The following is a 22,545-nucleotide window of genomic DNA, read 5'->3' as shown; positions in this document are numbered from 1 at the left end:
ACTTGCTTAAGTGGACTGTGATGAACGTAATATACAGGATTTAGTGGTTCCCTAAACCCTGGAGGAATTCCTAAGCTCCTTCTCTTGATGTTATCTATATTTAAATTCAGATAATAGTTTTGAGGGAATTTCAGTAGAAAGCACTAAAGATGTCCTTTTTTCCTTATAAATATATATCCTTATAAAATTCTATTTCTCCCTCCCCCCCCCCGCCCCCCGCCCCCCGATCCTATTATAGCTCTTTCCAGCAATGCTGAAAATCAGCTGGGCTGGAGATTAATCTGACCAGACATACCATGAATTTTTTAAATCTCAAAAGCCCCAGTTTCTAGTTCTTAGTCAATCAAATATAGGTTGTTGTATCTCTTATATATAAATGAGAAGTACATTATCATAAGGACATCTTTTTTTTTTTTTTTTAATTTCACTAGCCCCTAAAAATGTTTCTAAATGCTTCTTTGTATAAAGAGGTAGAGGAAAGAATCTGAAGAATGGGGGGAGAAAGAATACTGAGCGATGGAAGAGAAAGCACACTAGGGTAGAAGGGAAACCAGTGAGGAAATAGAAAAACCTCTATCTCTCTCCCCCTTTCCTATCCCCTCACACTGCCTTTATGTTAAGTTTTGATATCCCTCTTACCCAGTATCCCCAGTGACCTCTTCCTAGCAATTTGTTCTATAAAATTACCCCTCTTGCTGCCAGCAAACATCTTCAGCCTGCCCAATGGCTGAAACTTCTTGTCTCGGCAACTTAACGTTCCTTCCAACCCACCAAACCTCTTACCCACTGCCCAGGGGATTTGGATCCATTGCCATTTCATTTCCCCCAGCCCATTCCCCATGCTCACTTTGACAGTGTTAATGGCTAATAAAAAGGAAAACCATTGCCATTTTGACTCATAGGGATCCTATAGGACAGGGTAGAACTGCCCCATAGAGTTTCCAAGGAGCTCCTGGTGGATTCAAACCGCTAACCTTTTGGTTAGCAGCCGTAGCACTTAACCACTATGCCACCAAGGTTTCCTAATGGTTGACAGAAGCCTGAAATGAACTTAAGCAATCATTTGGTTTTATTTTATTAACCTTTAAAATATAAACAGGTCACCTAGGTGTTCAATCCATTAAATTCTTCCTCCACTGTTTAGAAAAGATGAAAACTAAATTTTTTAAAAAAAGGGATTGATTGGTATTATGTACATTTTTGTTCTCTTCTGTTGATGCAAGATAACAAGAGTATTAACATGGAGGTGGTATAATGGTATTTCTAATTCCATCGCCACTGTTTATGTAAGATGAAAATGTCTGAAAAGAAATACGGAGAGAACATTTACCACTTTGTACATACATTAAATTCTTCCATTTCTGTTCGCAAGGCATATGAGGAAGGGAAAAAAAAAATTTAATGAGTTAATGTCCTTTGTAGTATGTCCACTGACATTTGCTAAAGATAGCGTGGTTCAGAAAACACTGAAATTAAGTGGAGGGTACCTGAGGGACAGATGGATGGGACATGTACTCCATTAAACCGTCTCTGAAACTGAGGTTACTCGAGTAATATCATGAGTAACATCAAAGTCCTCTGTTGTGTGCTGAAATTGTTCTACGCTGGGGAGCACGGAGTGCTTTTTCTGAGGAGACTAGTGACTGATAATTTGCCTGTGATTTAAGATATGCTTTTCTTAGGGGCTAAGGCCCATCAGTTATTAAAACAAACAAATGAAACAGTGGTTCAGATTGTAAGGATCCATTTCAGAAACCTAAATAGTTCTTGGCAAACATTTATAATATTTTCCTGGCTGTTTAAGAAAGAAAAGGTGTGTGGGGTTTCCTACCGGTGTAGAAGTTAGTGAGCGTATAAAATAGGCCTCAAAGAGCTAGATCATTCCTGAGGGGGCTCATGGATGTCCCAGGGCAGTTGAAAAGATGCAGATGAGGAACAAGAAGGCGAGTGGTTGTTACAGGCAGGTACACTGATAACTTGTCTAAAGTTGACTAATAACCTGTCAGTGATAACGGAGACTTAAAAGCTCTCTAAAACGTACCTTAGAATGTAAGGTTTTTAAGAGCACAGCCAGAGAATGATTAGCAGAGTAACTAATTAAAAAAAAAACCATTGGTATTGAGTCGATTCCAACTCATAGTGGCCTGACAGGACAGGGTAGAACTGCCCCATGGGCTTTCCAAGGAGCACCTGGTGGATTCAAACTGCCAACCTTTTGGTTAGCAGGCAAGCTCTTACACTGTGCCACCAGGGCTCTAACTAATAATAGGATCTGAAAAAATATATATATTAAATTAACAAATGAATGCAAGAAGACACTAAATACTTTTAGTGTTTAAACAAATATATACATAAATCTCAAGAACCCCTTCTTAAACGCTAGCAAGCGGCCATCTAAGATGCGTCAATTGGTCTCAACCCACCTGGAGCAAAGGAGAATGAAGAACACCAAAGACACAAGGTAATTATAAGCCCAAGAGACAGAAAAAGCCACATTAATCAGAGACTACATCAGCCTGAGACCAGAAGAACTAGATGGTGCCCAGCTACAACCAATGACTGCCCTGACAGGGAACACAACAGAGAATCCCTGAAGGAGCAGGAGAGTAGTGGGATGCAGACCTCAAATTCTTATAAAAAGACCAGACTAGAAGGACCCCGGAGGCCATGGTCCCCAGACCTTCTGTTAGCCCAAGGCTGGAACCATTCCAAAAGCCAACTCTTCAGACAGGGATTGGACTGGACTGTAAGACAGAAAATGATACTGGTGAGGAGTGAGCTTCTTGGCTCAAGTAGACACATGAGACTAGGTGGGCAGTTCCTGTCTGGAGCGGAGATGAGAAGGCAGAGGGGGACAGGAGCTGGCTAAACCGACACGGGGAATACAGGATGGAGAGGAGTGTGCTGTCTCATTAGGGGAAGAGAAACTAGGAGTACATAGAAAGGTGTGTATAAGTTTTTGTATGAAAGACTGACTTGATTTGTAAACTTTCACTTAAAGCACAATAAAAATTAAAAAAAAAAAAAATCTTAAGAACCCTTAAGAGACTCACGTAGGCTCCATCTGGGCAATATTTTGCATCTCTCTTGTCTAAACCAACTCTCAAGGAAAGTTCAGAAACTCTGTTACTGTCAGTTATAAATACAGGTATCTCTCCAAAGGGGGCTGAATTTTAATAAGGTCATGAAGGCACAAATGTTTATAGATTCACTCCTTTTAATCCTTATTCATATTGCTTATTTGTGTCCACCAATATTTTTGTTGACCACACCCCAGCTGACCATGTTTTGTTGCCAAGAGGACCAATTGTATGCAATAGTGATGAGAAGTAAAGTCAGAGAGGTAGTGAGGGCACCCTGTGTGGGGCCTTTTAAACCATGGTAAGAACTTTGGAATTCCAAGCATCAGTGATCCTGAAAAAAATCTGACGGGCAAGACAGTCTTTGAAATCATGACAACAATGCTGTTGGAAATAACCAGATGCAGCAGTACCAGGCGAAGGCTAGAGGCACAGGTGTAAGAGCTTCATTAGGCCATATACTAAATATAAATTTCTGACCAATGTAAATAAAAATGAACTGCTTCATTTTGCCTGTTGGCCCAGTGTTGCCCACCTGACACTCCCAGTTGGCAGCTGTACCGAGGAGAAGCTTAGGGAGCAATAGGGAGTGTATTTTAGAGCCTTTCATGAGGTCTTCAGTTCTGAAAAATAGGATTTAAAACACTTCAAAGAAGAATTTTAGATATTAGATAGCTTTCCCCTTATACTGACTATCCACTGTGCTAAGAAGGATAGAATCCCTGCGTGTTTAAAAATGTGCACATGAGTCAGCTTGCAGAGGAAAGGGGGGCAAAAAGTTCATGTGAGGGGTGCATGCTCTCTGACAAGTCCTACTAAGATGGACCAATTTGCCACACAAGCTTTCGGAAACAGGTAGCATCTGATAGTTTTCCTAAGATCGGGCATGCAGAAGAGGTCATTGTCTTGCCCATTTATGAATAAATCTCAAAAACTCTGAAGCCACGTACTAGTAGAACTGAGAGAAATAGCCCAGAATTTTTCTATCATGTACCACAGAAGACAGACATTTTAACTCTGATGGCTCATTCAGTAGCTTCTAACAAGAACTAGAACTTGTCTGGCTCCATTTGTCTGGCCAGGATAGAGTTCTATGATTTTCCATGGAAGTTTTTAACAGAACCTTATACTGACTGTTTAAATGAATGATATTCCTTTCTTTTGCCATAAAAAAAAAAAAACTCTACACTATATACATTATGTTAACAGTATTTTGTATTTTTTTAGCATGTGGACATGTTCTGTAAAAGCTTTGGCAGCGTCAGCACACTGACAAGCGGATTCCATTAAATCACCCACCATCATCATGTTCACTTTTTTTTTCTCTTTTGAAAAGTTAGAAAACAGTGATCATCTTAGAGTTTTCAAGGCACTGACTTTTGCAAAAATAAATCTGAAAAAAAATGAGCCTGCTCCTTGAAATGAAAAAAAAAAAAAAAGATGAGTTATGTCATTCTTATCATTGGCCTTTCATTTAAGGTGGGTAAGGAGGGTGTAGGTCTTTTTCCTTAAAATTTTTCCTGTAAAATGGGATTTTTTTAAATGATCTGGTTATAGATCAGACTTCTCTATCTCAGTATTTATCATGTGTTATTGATTATTTGGATCCACAATCAATGCCCATGGAAGCAGCAGTCAAGAAATCAAATGATGTATTGCATTGGGCAAATCCACTGTAAAAGACCTCTTTAAAGTGTTAAAAAGCAAAGATGTCACTTTGAGGACTAAGTTGCGCCTGACCCAAGCAATGGTATTTTCAGTTGCCTCCCATGCATGCGAAAGCTGGCCAGTGAATAAGGGAAACTGAAGAAAAATTGATGCCTTTGAATTATGGTGTTGGCAAAGAATATTGAATATACCATGGACTGCTGGAAGAATGAACTAATCTGTCTTGGAAGAAGTACAGCCAGAATGCTACTTAGAAGCAAGGATGGGGAGACTTCGTTTCATGTACTTTTGGACATGTTGTCAGGAGGGTCCAGTCCCTAGAGAAGGACATCATGCTTGGTAAAGTAGAGGGCCAGCAATAAAGAGGAAGACCCTCAGTGAGATGGACTGACACACTGGCTGCAACGATGGGCTGAAATATAGCAACAATTGTGATGATGGCGCAGGACCTGGCAGTGTTTCATCCTATTGTACATAGGGTTGCTATGAGTCGGGACAGACTCTAAGGCACCTAATAACAACATTGATTATTTGAGGACAGTGGTGATTAGGTGGTAGAATTCTTACCTCTATGCAGGAGAACCAGGTTCAATTCCCAGCCAGTGCACTTCAAATGAGGCCACTACTTATCTGTCATTGTAGGCTTGCATGCCGCTATGACGCTGAACGGGTTTCAGAGAAGCTTCCAGACTAAGATTGACTAGGAAGAAAGGCCTAGTGATCTACTTCCCAAAATCAGCCAGTGAAAACCCTATGGATCAGAACCATCCAATCCTGTTGTAACTGGGTCACCATGAGTCAGGGTCCCCATGAGTCAATGGCAACTAACAACAACAACACTGGTTATTTAAAATGAAAACTGTGGGAAGTTGGGTGAATGACATGAAAGGGTTTCATTCAATGCCTTTGAGTCTCTCTGTATCCTCTGATAAAATGCTATTTGGTAAGTAGGACCACACTGCTGTTTGAATCAGGACAGATACATCACTGTTCCTCCCACTACCACACTTTCCTCGGGAGGAAAAAAAATCTTATCGTGGGGCTGCTGGGTCATTTAAATCATTGCATGGATGTCTGAAATGGGGGAAAAAATGCTGAGGATGGGATTAATTAGCTCTGTGGAGTAGTGGGTGGTCACTTCCTCAGGACCAAATCATGCAGGAGAAACCAGCCAGTGCCTGTGCAGTCTTAGAAAATTAAAAGAAAGCTATGAATCCTTTGAATACAAGAAAGGACCCTTTTTGTGCAGTGAGTCCTTTGGGTTTCATTGGTCATAGACAAATGGGTTTCCCTGAAAGTGTCTGGTGCAGATACTGAAAAGAAAGCCCTGACAAATCTACCTTCTCTGACCCTTTTAAAAATCTTATGTTGCTCAGGTTCTTTTAATGCGCCTTGTTTCCTAGGTCTCATCTTGGAAATAAACATAATTTCTTTCTGCAAGTGTAGGTGGATCCTTTCTATTTTCATACTTGCGTTTCACGGTGTTTCACGGACTGCTACGGGTCCCCTGCCTGCCGAGATCAGCTCAGCCATGGTTTGGCCTGAAGGAGTCCCACTAGGTTGTTTACAATCTAATCCTTTCATGAAATGGGAGGTTAAAGAGCAGACAGAAAACCTTCTCAATTCCTAGATTATTAGTAGGTGAGTACAAGAATCCAGGGATTTATGAGGAAATCTCACTGGCAGGGTTTTCTAACACCGAAAGGTATAGGTATAATATATATTGTAAAAAAAAAAAAAAAAAAGTCTCCTCAAACATATGGTAATGAAGAGCCAGGAACCAATAAAGAGTAACCATTAGAAAAACACTTATGAAGATTATGCTAATAAAGCTTTAGTATAAACCATTTATATTTTATGTTTCTACCTAAATGAGTCTGATATCCATAGGGATACCACTACAGACAAAGTATGGACAGAAAGGCCCAAAATGTTCATGACTTTCGATAGGAAGCATGTATATAGTACATACGTTTATGTTTGTATCTTTATTTGCAGTTGAACTATAAGCAAGATTGCCTTCATGAGGTGGGGAAGCAGCTGATCCCCTTGCAGTATAATTGGAATTTTTGAAGAGTTCAGGAGAGAACACACCATTGCCACCATACTCAAACACACTCTAACCAAATCCCTCCGTCGTTACCTGTGGAAAAGCCTGAATTTGGATCTTGTAGAAGTAGAGACAGCGATGAAAACAGAAGCTCCCCTCAGAGGGATTATTACAGAAAACCATTCAATTTGTAAAATTGAGATGACTGAGAGCAAGGTGGGGGAGATGGAGAACTGGCTGAGGGTGTCCCAAAAGAGGCTATCCCATCCCATTTTGTTTCTTTTTCTTCACCTGCCTGTTGAAAGGAATGTGGGTACGGAAATAAGGAGGGATAGAACGGGGAAGGCCGAAGGTAAGATTCATGAGTCCTAACAACTTAGCCTATCAGCTTATTATGCCATAGCTTTTCAAAACTCAGAAACCCTGGTGGCATAGTGGCTAAGTGCTATGGCTGCTAACCAAGAGGTCGTCAGTTCAAATCCACCAGGCACTCCTTGGAAACTCTGTGGGGCAGTTCTACTCTGTCCTATAGGGTCGCTATGCGTCAGAATCGACTCGAGGGCAGTGGGTGGGTTTCAAAACTCAATTTTTTGGTTGGCTTGACGTCTTTGCTGTTCATTACTTCTGTGTCATTTGAAGCAGCAGAAGGAATGGCTGTGTGCAGCAACCGTTATCATAGTTAGCTTGTCAATGTTAACTTGATGCTGCCTTTTTTTTCTGTAGTGATACTGAACAAAATGTTTCTTTTAAAAGGTCTTAGGCCTTTATCCTCCCAACTCCTAATTACAGTAATAACCAACCTAAAGAAGTCATTAGTGAAGACTAGAACAATATCCTGTAACAAGTCAGCTATAAAGAAATTGGCATAGTTTATCTCTTTGATTTGTATTCTTATAAAAATAATGGGTTACAAAATAAAAGCGCATTTCTCTCAGTCTCTTTTTTTCACTGGATCTTCGCAAGTTGCATCAGGACTGACTCTTCCCCCCCAACAAAGGTTGAATAACACTCAAAAGGTTTTAATAGCCAAAGTCCATCTTTAGAAATAGCTTTCTTCTATCATGTACTGCCAATTTCTTATGTGTGTGTGTTTTGACCTTCGTATTGCCTCTGCTATGGGCTGGCTGTTGACTGGTACATGTTAGTGCTTTGCTTAAAAGAGTTGGGCAATAGTTCAGTAACTCAGGCCAAATCTGGGCCATAGATAGAATTGGCTCATCTTCTATTTAAGAAATGTGGCAAACGGCTTTAAATGAATTTGGTTCAGACAAGGTCATTGGAACCATTCATCTAACCCTGTGCTCTGTATGTAATAGACATTTCTGCTGAGCTCCAAAGCTGCCAGGTAAATAGACAAGAAAGCCAGTATCTTGCCACCTCCATTACAGCCTCTCCCTGAGTCTGTTACAGTCTTAATCATATGGGACCAATATTGGCCACTTAAAAGGAATTGTTCACTGGTTGTCATGATGTCTTTGAAGACAGTCCTGGAAGTAATAGTGAGTTCTTTTATTATTTTCTGGACTTTTTTTTTTTTAATAGGAGATTGAGTTGATATACATCTTCAACACCAGATTTATGATATCTTCAGATAAACTTCTTAGACATGAAAAAACGACTTGTTAGAATGTTTTACTCTAGCTAACCATTATTTTATTTCTATAGTTGATTGAAGTGTGTTTCACTGCAATTTTGTTTTACTTTGCAAATTGAATTGATTCATAAGCACCATATATACTATTGTGAATTTAATAACTTATAGACTGTATCATCTCACCCATGTCAAACTATAAAATGCATTTTACTCAACTGTGTTGGGGTTCTATATAATTCTTAGGGTCAGCATTTGAAAGGATTTTGTAGAGTCATAGAGCGAAACGAGACTAGAGAGGTTATTGAATTCATTCTCCTGACTGGAGGCAGAGCTGTATTTATTCCATCCAAAACAAATGATGATCTTTCCTATTTTTAAAGAGCTATGAAGAAAGAAACTTCATAACCCTTTTAGCAAGCTATTTTATTATTTACCACCTTCACATTTAGGACGTTCATCTTGAATTTTAACTGAAATTCTTACTGGACAGTTTAATAGCCTTTTGCCCTAGAGATAAAAATATCGATCGTTTTCATCTTTGTAAAAACTCTTCAGATAGTCAGAAAAATATGAAGACATATCTCAGTGCTTTCTTCTTTAAGCTAAATTATCCCAGTTTTCTTAAATATATACTTTTGTTTTTCTAGCTCTTTCTGTACCAGAGTGGCAGAGGGAACTATTTTTGAAAATTCTATTGTATATGATGCCTCTGAGAAAGGCACTGCATATTTTAATTTCACTGTGACGATTTGGAAATAGCTACTGCTTTTTCGTTATATGCTGATGGACAGAGCATTTGTGTTCATTTAACCTTGAGGTTGAAACTTGTTCCCAAAAAAAGTAACTGACTCACAGCGTTGGCTAGACCTAGAATAAAGAGCATCAGTTTTCCTAATCTTAACGTTCATCTTGCCCCACTCCTAAAATATACCAAAATTCACTTTTCTTTGACCTCTCTCTGGTGCTATTTATTTACCGATTTAACGACTTTTTTCTATCACCTTTGTCTCCTAAAAGAGACGGCATTTAGTCAACAACATTGGAGTGTTATGTGTAAGATACTGTGCTAGGCTTGCGAGATTCAAGTGTGTGTAACACACAGCTCCTGCCCTCAAGGGGCTCACAGCCCAGGGGGAGAGATAGTGGATAGGATACAGATTATAGACTGATGTAGTAAGTGCTACGAGAGCCATGCAAACAAAATGTTCTTAGGCTTCCAAGGAGTGAGAAAGACAGACTGGGAAGACTTTCTAGGAGGGAGGCCCTTAGAGATGATCTTTGAAACTTTTGCAAGGCTCAGAGACATAGATGTCTGTGGACTGACTGGGGAGGAGCAAACAGCCTGTGACACTATGTAAGGAGGCAGTGATGGGAAAAACAAGCAAGCAAAAAACTAGGGAGGTGGATTGAGACCAAATTGTGAAGAGTCTTGGGTGCTCTTTAGCAAATGGTGGTGGCAAGCACCAAAGTAACATTTTCCAATCTATCAGAGGAAACTTTTTCTAAGTCTTAAAGCGCAGATCATGCCCATGTTGTCCTCTTGGTTTAGCATCTAACATATTATTGGGTGCAAGTACTTGGTATAAATTTTGTGTCATAATTCTTCCTTTTGCATATATCTGTGATGGTTTGAGGAAACCATTTGAGTTAAGACGGTCTTCTGTTCCCACTGATCTGGGCACTTCTTTCTCCTGTTGTGCCTGCATTTATTCCACAGTCTCTGTACCACTTACACGCTGTCTTCTGTGTTTATATACTGAGGGGTGCTGGGGTGAATTTGCCCTATAATAAGCACAGTTGGATCTTTTTGTATCAAATGATATTAATAGCAGGCCATGTGTAGCGTTATGACCAAATGCCTCTAATTGATTGGTGTGTGTGATAACAACATCAGACCTTTTCAACATCTCTTAAAGGATATCAGTTTACTGTAGGTAAAGACACTGGTACACCAATCCATTTGGAATCCACAAAACTACAACTTGAGGAGTCTGAAATATGAAGGGAAGAGTTGTTTGGAACAGATCGTAAAGGGCTTATGAATGTCATGCTAAAGAGTTGGGTCTACTTCTGGAGCTACAAGAAATCATCTTAAATGTATTAAATCTAGCCCCTGATACCACCTCCAGCCCTATCCTGCCACTCCTCACAGCACTGTTGGTTTCACTGCATTCTAGTCTCAGATACAACACCTGTAAGGATCAGCAAGGATAAGGAGGACTTGTATGGAGCAGGGTAGGTGACGGATTGTATCTCAGCCATGTCTTAGGCTCAGACACAGTCCTAGACCCGACTGCTGAACTTTGGTTTTTTAATCTTCTCTGGGTTGGTCGTTATTTTATCATCTAAATTTTTGAAGACAGAAGTCCTTTAGGGTTGTTATCATAGCATCTTAAGGAAAGGAAAGGCATCGCGTTATTTTCTTGTTTTTCTTGATAGAGATCCAAAATAATATGGTCTTGAAAAACAGACCTCAAAATGTGAATAACCATTTGTAGCATAGTAACACAATGGATAAAGGCTTGGCTGCTAACTGAAAGGTTGGTGGTTCAAACCCACCCAGCAGCTTCACAGGAGAAAGACCTGGAAATCTGCTCCCGTAAAGATTACAGCCTAGAAAGCCCTATGGGGCAGTTCTACTCTGTCACATGGGGTTGCTATGAGTCGAAATTCAACTGTATGGCACCTAAAAACAACATAGTCTTCTTAGAACTGACCAAAAGGAACGAAAATGCTTCAACAAGTTGGTCTGCCGGAGACCCCCCAGAGTACCTAATGGAATATTGTACATACTATATATACGTCTGAATAACCCTTCCATCTGAGTTCACCTTGTAAACTTTTTGCGAGACAGACAATAGAGAATTTTTTAAAAACTCCCAAATTCAGGGTATGGGAAATGTCATTAAATCTAGCATAAAACGTCTTGAATCTGTCAGATAAAGGAAATTATGTATCCAAAGTGAAGATGGAATATCAATTGACAGGAACCCATGAAGCTGGCACTTATTCTAAGAGACGTATGAATCTAAAACTCCAATAGTGCCTGGTCCTTTGAAAACACGGGAAGCCAGAAACATATTAGGAAAATCAATAAGGTAAAAAAATCTTCATCCTCCTATTTGGAATGACTCCCACACATAAGAATTACTTAACGCAATAGTTCTACAACATTAAAGGAATTTTCAAATGTTTTCACAGAAAACAAAGAGAGAAATCCACCTAACTTCCTGACAGAGTAGTTGAAGAAAAAAGAGTGATAATAACAAAGGCACGCCTCAGCGGTCATTCCTGTCCTGTTGTCAGACCAGGTAGTGCCTTTGGACAGAAGGATAAGCATTGAACTTCAGCTCATCCGAATTCCTCAGCTCTGTCATCAGTGCTCTGACACATTCTAATTTTCTGATTCATCTGGGATGAGTAGGTGCTCCCTTTTCTCTTCACAACGCAAAAAGCAACCAATTTTTGTGTGTGTTATGGTTACTTATTTTCTGTTTTCTGTGGTGCTATATTATTGTTTTCTCTTAGCAAAGTTTGTCTCCCTCTTTATCATGTGAATGCCATGTGCAGAAAAGCACTTGGACAGCACCAATATCTAAGCTTGGAGTTAGTCAAGAGGAATGGGAGACGAGACCTGGATTCTGTTTTTAACCCAGCCAGATACCTCAGCTGGCAAGTAGCTCAGCTTCCTCACCATTAAATGGGTATAATAATAGCTCTCCCTTACCACTGCGAAATATTTAGAATGCACATCAAGCCAAACCTGTCTCCTTCCAAAGTAGAAGCTTAAACTAGCCCGTAAATCCCAAATGAGCCAGATTTCAGTGGAAACACGGCGTGGAAAACACCTAGCGTAAGTGGAATTTAGTGATTAAAAATATGTAGCCTTTGGAATGGTACAGACTTACAGTCAGATCCCAGCAGCTATGTGATTTGGGGTAAATTTCCCAATTTCTCAAATCTCCCTTTTTTTTCCTCTAGTCAATTGTAATTAACAGTATTTGACACTTGTAGTGAGAATTAAAAAAAAAAAAAAACTCATCCTCATCGAGTTGATTCTGAATTATAGTGATTCTACAAGACAAAATACCAAGGCTGTAATCTTTATGAAAGCAGACTGCTACGTCTTTCTCCCGAGGAGCTGCTGCTGGGTTTGAACCACTGACCTTTCAGTTATCAGCATAACGCTTAACCACTGCCCACCAGGGCTTCTTAGAAGTAGGGATGGCTAAACTTTGTCTCACTTACTTTGGACATGTTATCAGGAGGGACCAGTCCCTAGAAATGGACATCATGCTCAGTGAAGTAGAGGGTCAGGGAAAAAGAGAAAGACCCTCAACGAGATGGATTGACACAGTGGCTGCAACAATGGGCTCAAACATAGCAACAATTGTGAGGATGGCACAGGACTAGGCAGTGTTTCGTTCTGTTGTGAGTGGGTTTGCTCTGAGTTACAATGGGCTCGATGGAACCTAACAACAACCGTGAGGATTAATAGAGTCCCTGGTGGTACAAACAGTTAAGCACTCAACTACTAGCCAAAAGGTTGGCAGTTCAAACCCACCCAGAGACACCTTGGAAGAAAGGCCTGGCAAACTTCTTCCAAGGGGTCACAGCCTTGAAAACCCCATGGAGCCGTTCTACTCTGCACACATGGGGTCACCGTGAGTTGAAATACACTTGACAGCATCTAACAACAACCAAAACAACAACAGTGAGGATTAAATGTTAATGGTTATACAATTAAACGTTATACCGTTAAATGTAAACACGTACATTAAATATTAATGAAAATATACTATTAATGTGGATTCTCAAACTCTTCTAGTTAGGGGCTTCTCATGTTAGGGTGCCTGGGACATAGCCGAATGCAGCCTGTCACAGACAAGGCTTTTCAGTGAGGGTTCAGGTTTCATCGTCAACATACATGTGGGTTTTACATTCTACTGCCCAATATATTTGTGTTTGCTCCACTAAACTGGGAGTTCCATGAGGCCAAGAAACAGTACCTGCGTTGCTTCTTCTATAACATCCAAGCAGTAGTCATTGGCTAAGTGAATGCGTGAACAAATCACAATTTAAAAGACATGCCCACAACTGACCATCTAGGAAGACAGCCATGCCTTTATTACTTGTTTTGTGCCTCTGCATGCTCCCCGAAACTGCCACCCATCTCTGGGTGTACCCCTATAAAGATTTGAGAAGTATTCTCTAAGCAGGATGCCTGAAACTACAGAAGGTCCTTAGTGAATAGTAACTCTTAAAATCACTTCTCTGCTTCCTATTTCTCTGCCCAATTGTGGCAAACGCTCTATGGACTTTTTAAAGGAAACTGTGAAGGACACAGAGTTGCTATGAGTCGGAATCAACCCAGTAGCAGTGGGTTTTGTTGTTGCTGTTGTTAGGAAGTAAAGTCTGGGAAGCCTTTAAAGGGGTCTCTAGCCACACACAGAGATATACCCCACACCAGGAGCTCTATTGTCTCTGATGTTTTTGAGGTGTTTTCTGGGGAGAGGGGTCCTGACAGGGGTCTGGATCTCCTCAAGATGTTCAAAACTACTGCTCTAGAACATTTCAAAAATTGAAATTAGAACTGAATAATCTTTGAAGTTGCAATTAATAATACTTTTAGTTCCTGGGAGATTGACACTGTGCAATAATTCCAGTCAGATGTCATAAAGCTAAGATTAGACTCCATCACTGCAGGTTGCCATTACTTTCCCTCTCTCTGCTCTTGTCCCCTCCCCCATGTCAATGTTCTGAATTACTTCAGCTTATATTTTTACATTCTTTGTTAGATATTTGGACTTTGAACCTAGAGCTTTTAATGCAAAATTTTTAATCTCATGCGAAGCTATTAGAATTCATTTCAGGTGAAAACAACTTGGAGACATACACGGTGAATACCACTTAGAAAGGGCACATATCAATAAAATAATAATTTGAACTGAGCAAAAATAAATCTATGTAGATTAAAACATATTCTCAAAATTGCATAGCAAATTGTAATTCAATCAAGAAGTACGGGTCTTCCGACATTTATGAACGGTTATGAATTGTAGAAAAACTTTGAGATTAAATTTTTAGCTTTAGCATTCAATTTGGGCTTGGTATTATGGTTTTTCACTAATATGTAAAGATAACAATTATAGCCAATACAATCTTCAATTTCGTTTGGCTTTAGTTTGTCTTAGACTGTGACATACATACTGTGATTTTTCTCTCTGTCTTGGATTCCTATCACTGATAGCCTGTGCAGCATTTAACATCCAGAAAGGATAGTTTTCATTCCAGACCTTGGGTGTATTGGTCAATCGGGGCACAATTTACGTTGATCTCCTATGATCACATCAAAATTTTAATTTTGACTTATTAACATTTATGTCTAAATGATCCTTGAATTTTTGAGAAGAAACGTACTGCTTAGACATAAGAACATAGGAAATGCTAAGTATAGGTAAAGAAGAGTATAATATATTATTGAGAGTTATTGAGTTTCTAACACAAAGAGAAAAATGATAACTGAACGTATTCTAGAGAAAATAGCTATTAATATCCTTTCCTTTTTCTCAACGGGTTGGGAGGGAAATTAAACTCAAAAAAAAGAGAGAGAAACAAAAGGAAGGGCATGAGAGAGATAAAAGAAGAGAAAGAGAGGTAGAGAGAGAGAATATATCAGTACAATAGTCCAACATCATACTGGCTTATAGAGACCTGAAGGTAGGAAAACTTAGAGCTTTAAAGTCTTTGAAGACTAGTCAGTCTCTTTTTTTTTTTTTTATTTCAGATTTATATGTACTTCCAACAAATCATATATAATCTAATTATCTTGCTTAAAAATCTCATTGAACTCATCAATTTTGTGAAACAATTTGAAAGCATTGGAGACCCCAGCCTCTCTCGTGTTCACGTGCTCTCTGACTCAGGCTGCAGATTGTCATCCATACTCTTCTGGTCCATGGAGGAGAGCGCCATCATTTCCAACCGTGTTTGAATGGGAGCGTTTCACATTGGCCATAAATGGAAGACAATGTCTTTTGGGGGAATGTCCACTGTGTCTAGAATGATCCAGAAAATTCACCATTGTAGAAGTTCATTCATGTAAATGAATGATGCATTCATTCTGAAAAGTGAAGAGTCTTTAATTTCGGTTTCCCTGCTTTAGCCTTCTTCTGTGCTAAATATTTTATCAGATCCTTCTTCTTGATGTCCTTTAGTAAAGTTTGTTTTACATGCCTCTGGAGGCCTTATATGAAGTGGTTAAAATGACGGAGTCAGAAGGACAAGCGTTTCATATATTAAGTCCTTGATATGGTTTAGTGGGGAGGGTTTTCTCAGCATCCTTCTTTGGTTTATTAATTTCTTGTGGATCTTCTATTATTTCCCATTTTATCCTTCTACGAGATAAGCTATCAATACAATGATGGGTAGGCCAGTCCTATAATAGCTTACTTGAATTGTTATTTGAAGATTTCAAAGGAGAATTATTGGATTAACGGCAGAACAAGAAACTCTTGAGGTCAATGTCTCCCAAACAACGACTTTATGCCTGATTCCTGAAATGCCCATCATTAGAAATATGTTTTGTGGGGTAAATTTTTTAGTTTAAGATCATTTATCAGATTATTTCCCACTATGGTGAGGACATTACTAGGCTGATGAAAACTGGTAGAGGAGGCAGTATGAGAAAGGGAAGCCGAAGCACCAAGGCTGACCTACTGAAGGTTAACGGTGCATGGCAGTGTTGAACTTGTCCAGACTAAATTTACCCTTAAAAGAGCTAAAGTTTATCAGAGTTTGACTCATCTTTGTTAGGCGAAAATTAATCATGCACTACACAGTAGAGCTTTTATCTATTCTAGTCAGGGCTGTCCAATAGAAATTTCTGCAATGATAGAAGTAGAACTTTCTGCAATGGTAGAAATATTCTGTGTCTGTGCTGTCCAGTAAGCCAGCTGCTAGCCACATGTGGCTGCTGAACGTTTGAAATGTGGCTAGTATGACTTCCAAACTGAACTTTTATTAATTTTTATTAAATGCTAATTAATTTCAATTTAAGTAGACAAATGTGGCTATTGGCTACGGTATTGTACAACGCAGCTCCGATGCTCATCTGTTGGCCCTCCTTATGCTGGTGAGTACTGTGTCATTGTAGCAGGAGGTCACACCTTTGGAAAACTTTTATGAGGCTGAATCTCCTTTCTTTTGGGGCTATAGGTGACAAAACTGGGTTCTTACTACCGGTCCTTTAGGATCAGCCAGTTCCATTTATCTTTAAATTTGCTTTCCTTCTTCCCATGGTATCATTTGGTTGATTTTTAATTCCTTGTTTTTTCTTTGATTTTCAGTTCCTTGACCATCAGTCTGTAGCCTGCCCTCTTCATGTAAGTAAACATGTTTCATTACCTTTGACAGAGTGTCATATTTGAGAAATTTTGGTCTCTATTGGCATGTTTTCAAGTTGACTTTGTTGTGGTTTCGAGCACTTCTTTGGTATGTTTTCCAGCTTCTTTTGTGTTTGAGGTTGATGTTGGTGGTGGTAGTGGTGGTTGCCATCCATAAAAGTGACTGAAAAGACCTGCAGCCCCAGCCACTCTGTACTTAGAGAAAGATTGCCTTTTCCCCAGCTGCAGCTGCTCTTTGCAGAAGTTTCTGCCCTAATAAACTGTGGCTGATGTTCTCCAGCCAGATACCAGCAACAGCTGGGCCTTTAGCTCACTGTCAATCAATGGACGATTATTTATTGTTCAGCTAGGCACCCATCCCTAGGTTCAATAGTTTTTAATTTTAACTTCCAAATGAGAACTTTTATTTATTAGACAAAATATCTAATATCCTTTATTAAGAAGTACAAGACGGAGAAGTAAATGGGCTGATTTTTTGTGGGCAAAATCATAAAGTCCAGAGGAAAAAAAGAAATCCGGGATTTACATGTGCCAGTAGGTTTATGAAATGTACCATTCTTGTTTAGAAAAGATGGGAAATCATTTGGGAGGGAAAAAAAAAAAAAGCAAACATGATTTCAGATGAAAAGAAAGGACATTCATTATTTAAAGCGCAAACCAAGCTACACTGAATGGTTTGGGGTAAATTATACTTTGAGCTGCTTGAAAGAGGTTCTGGGGCAAAGAACTCAAATATGCGAAGCCAACACATGAGATACTACCTGAGAGATACTGTAGGGAGTGACAGTCACCTAGTGTGATAAACAAATGGGCATTCTTCCAGCCGTTTCTCCCACTCTGCCCCTTATTCACAAGAGAATGCCTTACGTCACTGATCCTCCCTCCGAGCTATTTCGTCTGAAATGTAGTCAGAAAGAGGGTTCTCGTTGCTCTTTTACTTGTGTTTGGCTTCCACTAGCGTTCCTAGAAGCTAGTGGCAAATATATTTAAGGAAGCAGAATCCTCCAAAGGCTGCTAAGGCTGAGGTCTAACATGACATTTATTTGACAGAGAAAGGAGATTAATTAAAGCCCCCAAAGAGTATGCTGCATGTGATGCATTATCCAACAGGGGTGGGTCCTACCTACCCCTGACAAGTCTGGTTATTCTCGGTGTTGACAGAGTGGGTCTGTCTGTGCCTAAGAGGATGTCAGTGTGCTTGCTTCTGGTTACCACTTTACGTCTCTACCTCCCTCCTTTCAGTTACCTAGCGCTGCGTATATCTAGCCCTCTGACTGGCAAATCATTTTTGTTACAGTTCTTTTGTGTAAAAACAGTTCACATAATAGCTCTGTGTTAGACAAGGCATGAATCCTCACGTCACCAGGGATGAGTCAGCAGTGCTCAGCTATTATGACGTCAGCACTATAGGACGAGCCTCAGCCACGAGCTGTACAGGGGACTGGAGACCTGTGTCACAGATTAGAAATTGAGGGGCAGACCTTTGAGAGAAAAAATGTCATTGAAAAGCTGTCTCTGGCTCATAGGAAAATGCGAAGCTGAGTCTGTGTTATACCAGCCATCAGCCGAGCAGCTTCTAGACAGTTCTACTTTTCTAACCAGAGATCAGGCTGGGAGGGTGATGCGGAATGAGCTTACAGCCCATTTGTGTACCCATCCCTGGGCCAGGATTCATGCTTTCTTGGATTGTTGCAAATTCTGAGGCTGCCCTATGTCTATTAGAATGACAGGGCCTTCGACAGTCTTGCTATCCTCAGAGGCCCCAAGACACACTGATGACTCCAGGGACAGTACCCCAGGGGCCCATCTAAAGGAAAAGTTCCTTGGGAACAGGTCAGAACATGAGCACCTCAGGCCTTCTAACTCTGATATTCTTTCCACTTCTTCAGTTGCCTCTTCTGGCCAGGGGGAGTTCTGCCCGCCTTCTCTCCTCAGCACTGCATTTAGTCCAATGTCTCAGTCTTCGTTTGACCCAGACTTCAGCAGGGACTGAATAGCTACCAGACTGTACCCCAGGAATTTCCATTCCATTACTCTTCAGTATAATCTAGGAGAGGCCTCCATAACGTGTCATGCTGCCTTGAAGCATGTAGCCCAGTCTTGCCCTATTTGGGGTACCGAGTTCTAACTTAGACCTCTCTCTGCAGTTCAGACTCAGACTCATGTTCAGGACAGGACCTTGCAGTATTTAAAACTAAGTGTTGAAAAGGGTGATAATTCACTGCTTCCATGGCATTCTTTGTTAAAAAGTCATTCTTCCATCATGGTATCTATCCCTTCCTCCTGCTTTCATCCCAGCCCATCATAAGCTCCTGTGATAACCATCAGAAAGCGCTTTACTGCTGGGACCTTCTGCCTTCATTAGATTGCTAATAGACTCCTACCACCCATATAAACCCACTGCCGTTGAGTCAATTCCTACTCATAGCGACCCTATAGGATGGAGTAGGAGCTAATAATGCTATTTGCTTTAGTTTTGATTAATCATTATGCACAGACTTTTATTTGGTCAACACATATTTATGGCATGCTAGTCCGTATGCTTGGTCCTGGGAACTTAAAGACCAGTAAGAAATGTTCCCTATTATTAAGGCACTCGCAGCCTGGTACCCAGAGGAGACAAATAAGTAAATAAAGACCATACCGTGTGATAAGTGCTGGAATGGGTCCATATACAAGACGTCTCAAAGGAAACAAAGAAGTGCCCACTTGCATTGTGTAGAGATGCCCAAGCTGGGTCTTCAAGTCAAAAAGAATGAATTGAAGTTTACCAGATGGATGAGGGAGAGGAGAAAGAAAAGGGGATCATAGTTAGGAAGAAAGCAAGAGCATTTCCAAAGGCAAGCTACCTCAAAGAGCAGCCAGCTACAGAGGACTGAGTAGCCCAGTGTGGCTGAGTATGGGGGTTGACGGGGAGCACTGGGAGATGAGGTTGGAAAGTAGGGAGGAGTCAGATTATGGAAGACCTTGTATGCCATGCAGAGGAGTTTGGACTTGATCCTGCAGGCTCAAAGGGGCTTTGACAAACTTTCAACAGACTTATGTTTTAAATAGACCTCTCTGGTGGCATTATGAAAATAAGGAGACCAGGTTAAAGGTGAAGAACTGGGCAGTGAGGGTGGGAAGGGAGAGAAGAGGCTATTTGGTAGTATGGAAATAGACCTGACATTTGCATGATTCCAGCCTATCTTGGCCCAGTGTATCAATCCTTGCCTTCTAGGAGAAAGGCTAATGTGTTATGTGGGACCAAATTTCGGACCAAAATACATGTTTATGGGCACTTCACCAGAGACCTCACCCTGAGCTCCATGGAGCACAGTCCTGCAGCACAATCAGGGCCACTGCCTACAGGTTTTCAGAGATGTGTCATCTTTCTGCTCAGAGAGGGCATGGGGGAAGGGCAGACCCATGAGGAGAAGATATTCCCAGGGTCCTGCTTTCCTCTTCTTTCCCTTAAAAATGAAGCAATGTCTTAATAATGTCCCCCTAAAGTCAATCTAGGCCCCAATTTCCTGTCATGTTCCCACTGCTGCCTTTGCTAAGCAGAAGTTCCATGCCATTGAACTGAATTGCAGCTTCTGCACAGACGGGTGTTGAAACAACTCAGTGCTATATTCATTCCTTTTCGCTGAATTAGAGTTCACCATAAGTGTGCATTTCTCTTGTTCATTTTGGGCTGCCAGGACAATTGAAAGGAAATTTTCCACAGCTATGTCTTATGTCCCAGGTTCTCTTTTGCAAATGGGAGGATGTGTGTGAGCATGTTTAAGTCTTCTCTATGTTGCTTTCTGAGTAAGCTTTGAGAAGATGAACAAGACAAGGAGTAGGGACCTACTGAAAGCCTGGGTCCCTCCAGGGACCTGAGTGCAGGACGGAGGCTGGTGATCAGATGGTCAATTATATGTTTGTCAAAACACAGTGGGCCGCATTCCAGACTGCCAGCTTTGGAGGCCCAGCTTCTGCCAACCAAATGTCATCTGGGAACACGCAACGCTGGGCACTGTGAAGGAGTTTGAAATAGACCATGGCACAGCCAACCCACTGCCAGTCTTGTAGCATCAATATGGCATGCACAGCCGGGCCCCATGTTTCAGAGCTCAGGAATTCACTGTACTAAATTCGAGAGGTCAAATGGGTTCATGTTTTCTAAGCCTGTGTTCTCTGCTTTGAACATTGTGACTTGCTCCTCAGCAATTTTCAGGGGATTTTTCCAGTCACATCTCTGTAGAAACCACTCTTTTTGTGATGGTTATGAGAGTCTTGTAAATGTCCCAGAGGAGAGAAAAAAAAAATAAACTTGCTTTGACAATGTCTGTGATTCCAACAGAGGGATTCCAACTCTTAGGAAATTACAGTAAAGGTGTATAGCTTTTAAAATATCAGGAACCACCTTGGCAACTTATAAAAAGCAGAAGGGCTTTGCCTATTTTATAGAGTGATTTGCATATACCTGCATAAATAATGTCCCCACCTGTACTTTTATGCATTTAGGTTGAATAAATTAAATTCGGTGATCTTTAAAATATTCACTATCTTTTATTTCGCAGACACCATTTTCAGGACCCTTCCACCTCGATTTTCTTTCCCCTGTGGTTGTAGTGGCTGTGTTTTTTTCCAATAATCTTTTGACTAATTCAGAGAATCAAAACACTTCACACACCGACTTTACTACAGCCAGGAATATTACCTCCTTAAATGTCCCTCTGCTTGCCTTTCTCTTAGTCTTTTTACCTATCAGACCATGATTTGCTTATACTTAAGGGAAAATGGCAGAGTGCATTAACTAAAATGAAACCACTGCACAAGATAGCTCAAGCTCCACTATCTGTATATATATATATATCTCCAGACTTGTACTGATACACATCTCAGGGACACACCTATTTAACCTTTTCTCTCACTGTCAGCTGCTACTCTCCCGTCAGGAACCATCCAGCCCCTAAGCCACATAAATTATAGCTTTAGCCTCAAATCAAAGCCTGGTTAGTAGACCAGCCAAGTACATTCATCCCATAAGATTTTACTAAGCCCTTACTTCATACAAAACACCGTTCTCTTTGGGACGTTAAAAGATATAGCACATTGTCTTGCTTGCTCAGAAAATTGAGTTAGAAATAGAAGGTATACTGTTGAGTGTTTTGTTTGCCTATAAGACAGTAGATGACTAAGTGTGAAAAGGAATGTTGCAGTTAGTAAGTTCTTCAGGAGTTTATTCAGGAGAGAGTACCTTGAGAGATGGACTGCTTAATGTATATGTGATTCATCTGGTCTTGAAAAATGGGTGGAATGTAAAAAAGGTAATGGATAAAAGACTGATATTCCAAGCAACAGCATAAACTGAAGTGTTGGGATCTTTGAGGAAGTCCAATAAGTAGCACCCCAATTCCCTATTCAGCTTCTCAAACCATTAGAAAATAAACCAAAAGCTGATAGCTGAGGAACCAAAATTTTGATAAAAGTTGGGTTGAAGGATGTAGCTTAGCGTGAGAGAGGAAATAGGCTTGCTAACTCCCTTCCCTTCAATCTAGACCTTTGAAGAGTCCTCCCAAGGGAAAATTTGTATCTGCATAAGAGCATCACTCTTCCAAGTCACTAACTCGCAGTAGTCTAAGTAGGAAAGGAAGGAGAAAGAGGCTAAACTTCTGCACTTACAAACTTGAATAGATCAGTTCTACTTAACTGAGAAACATGGACCGAGGGCTGTCTTACTAATGGGATGATTCACCCTGCCTCCAGGGGGAAGCATAA

The 22,545-nt window shown here is 40.4% G+C and overlaps 1 protein-coding gene across 50 annotated transcripts in view; it reads left to right on the top strand.

The window, feature by feature from the left end:
* The window catches only part of ZBTB20 (zinc finger and BTB domain containing 20), a 1,035,663-nt gene that overhangs the window by 821,493 nt on the left and 191,625 nt on the right, over positions 1–22,545 (top strand). For all 50 annotated transcript variants that reach the window (XM_064283302.1, XM_064283702.1, XM_064282699.1 and 47 more), the window contains one exon: positions 16,741–16,776. Coding sequence is in view for 3 of the 50 variants with exons in the window: in XM_064284320.1 (XP_064140390.1) it covers positions 16,775–16,776 (2 nt within the window). In the remaining 47 variants the exon portion in view is untranslated. The remainder of the gene's footprint in view (positions 1–16,740; positions 16,777–22,545) is intronic.

This window comes from Loxodonta africana, chromosome 1 (genome assembly GCF_030014295.1).
Source record: "Loxodonta africana isolate mLoxAfr1 chromosome 1, mLoxAfr1.hap2, whole genome shotgun sequence".
NCBI classification, from domain to species: Eukaryota; Metazoa; Chordata; class Mammalia; order Proboscidea; family Elephantidae; genus Loxodonta; species Loxodonta africana.
The sequence above is the reverse complement of the archived record's forward strand: the minus strand, read 5'-3'. Positions and strand labels throughout refer to the sequence as shown.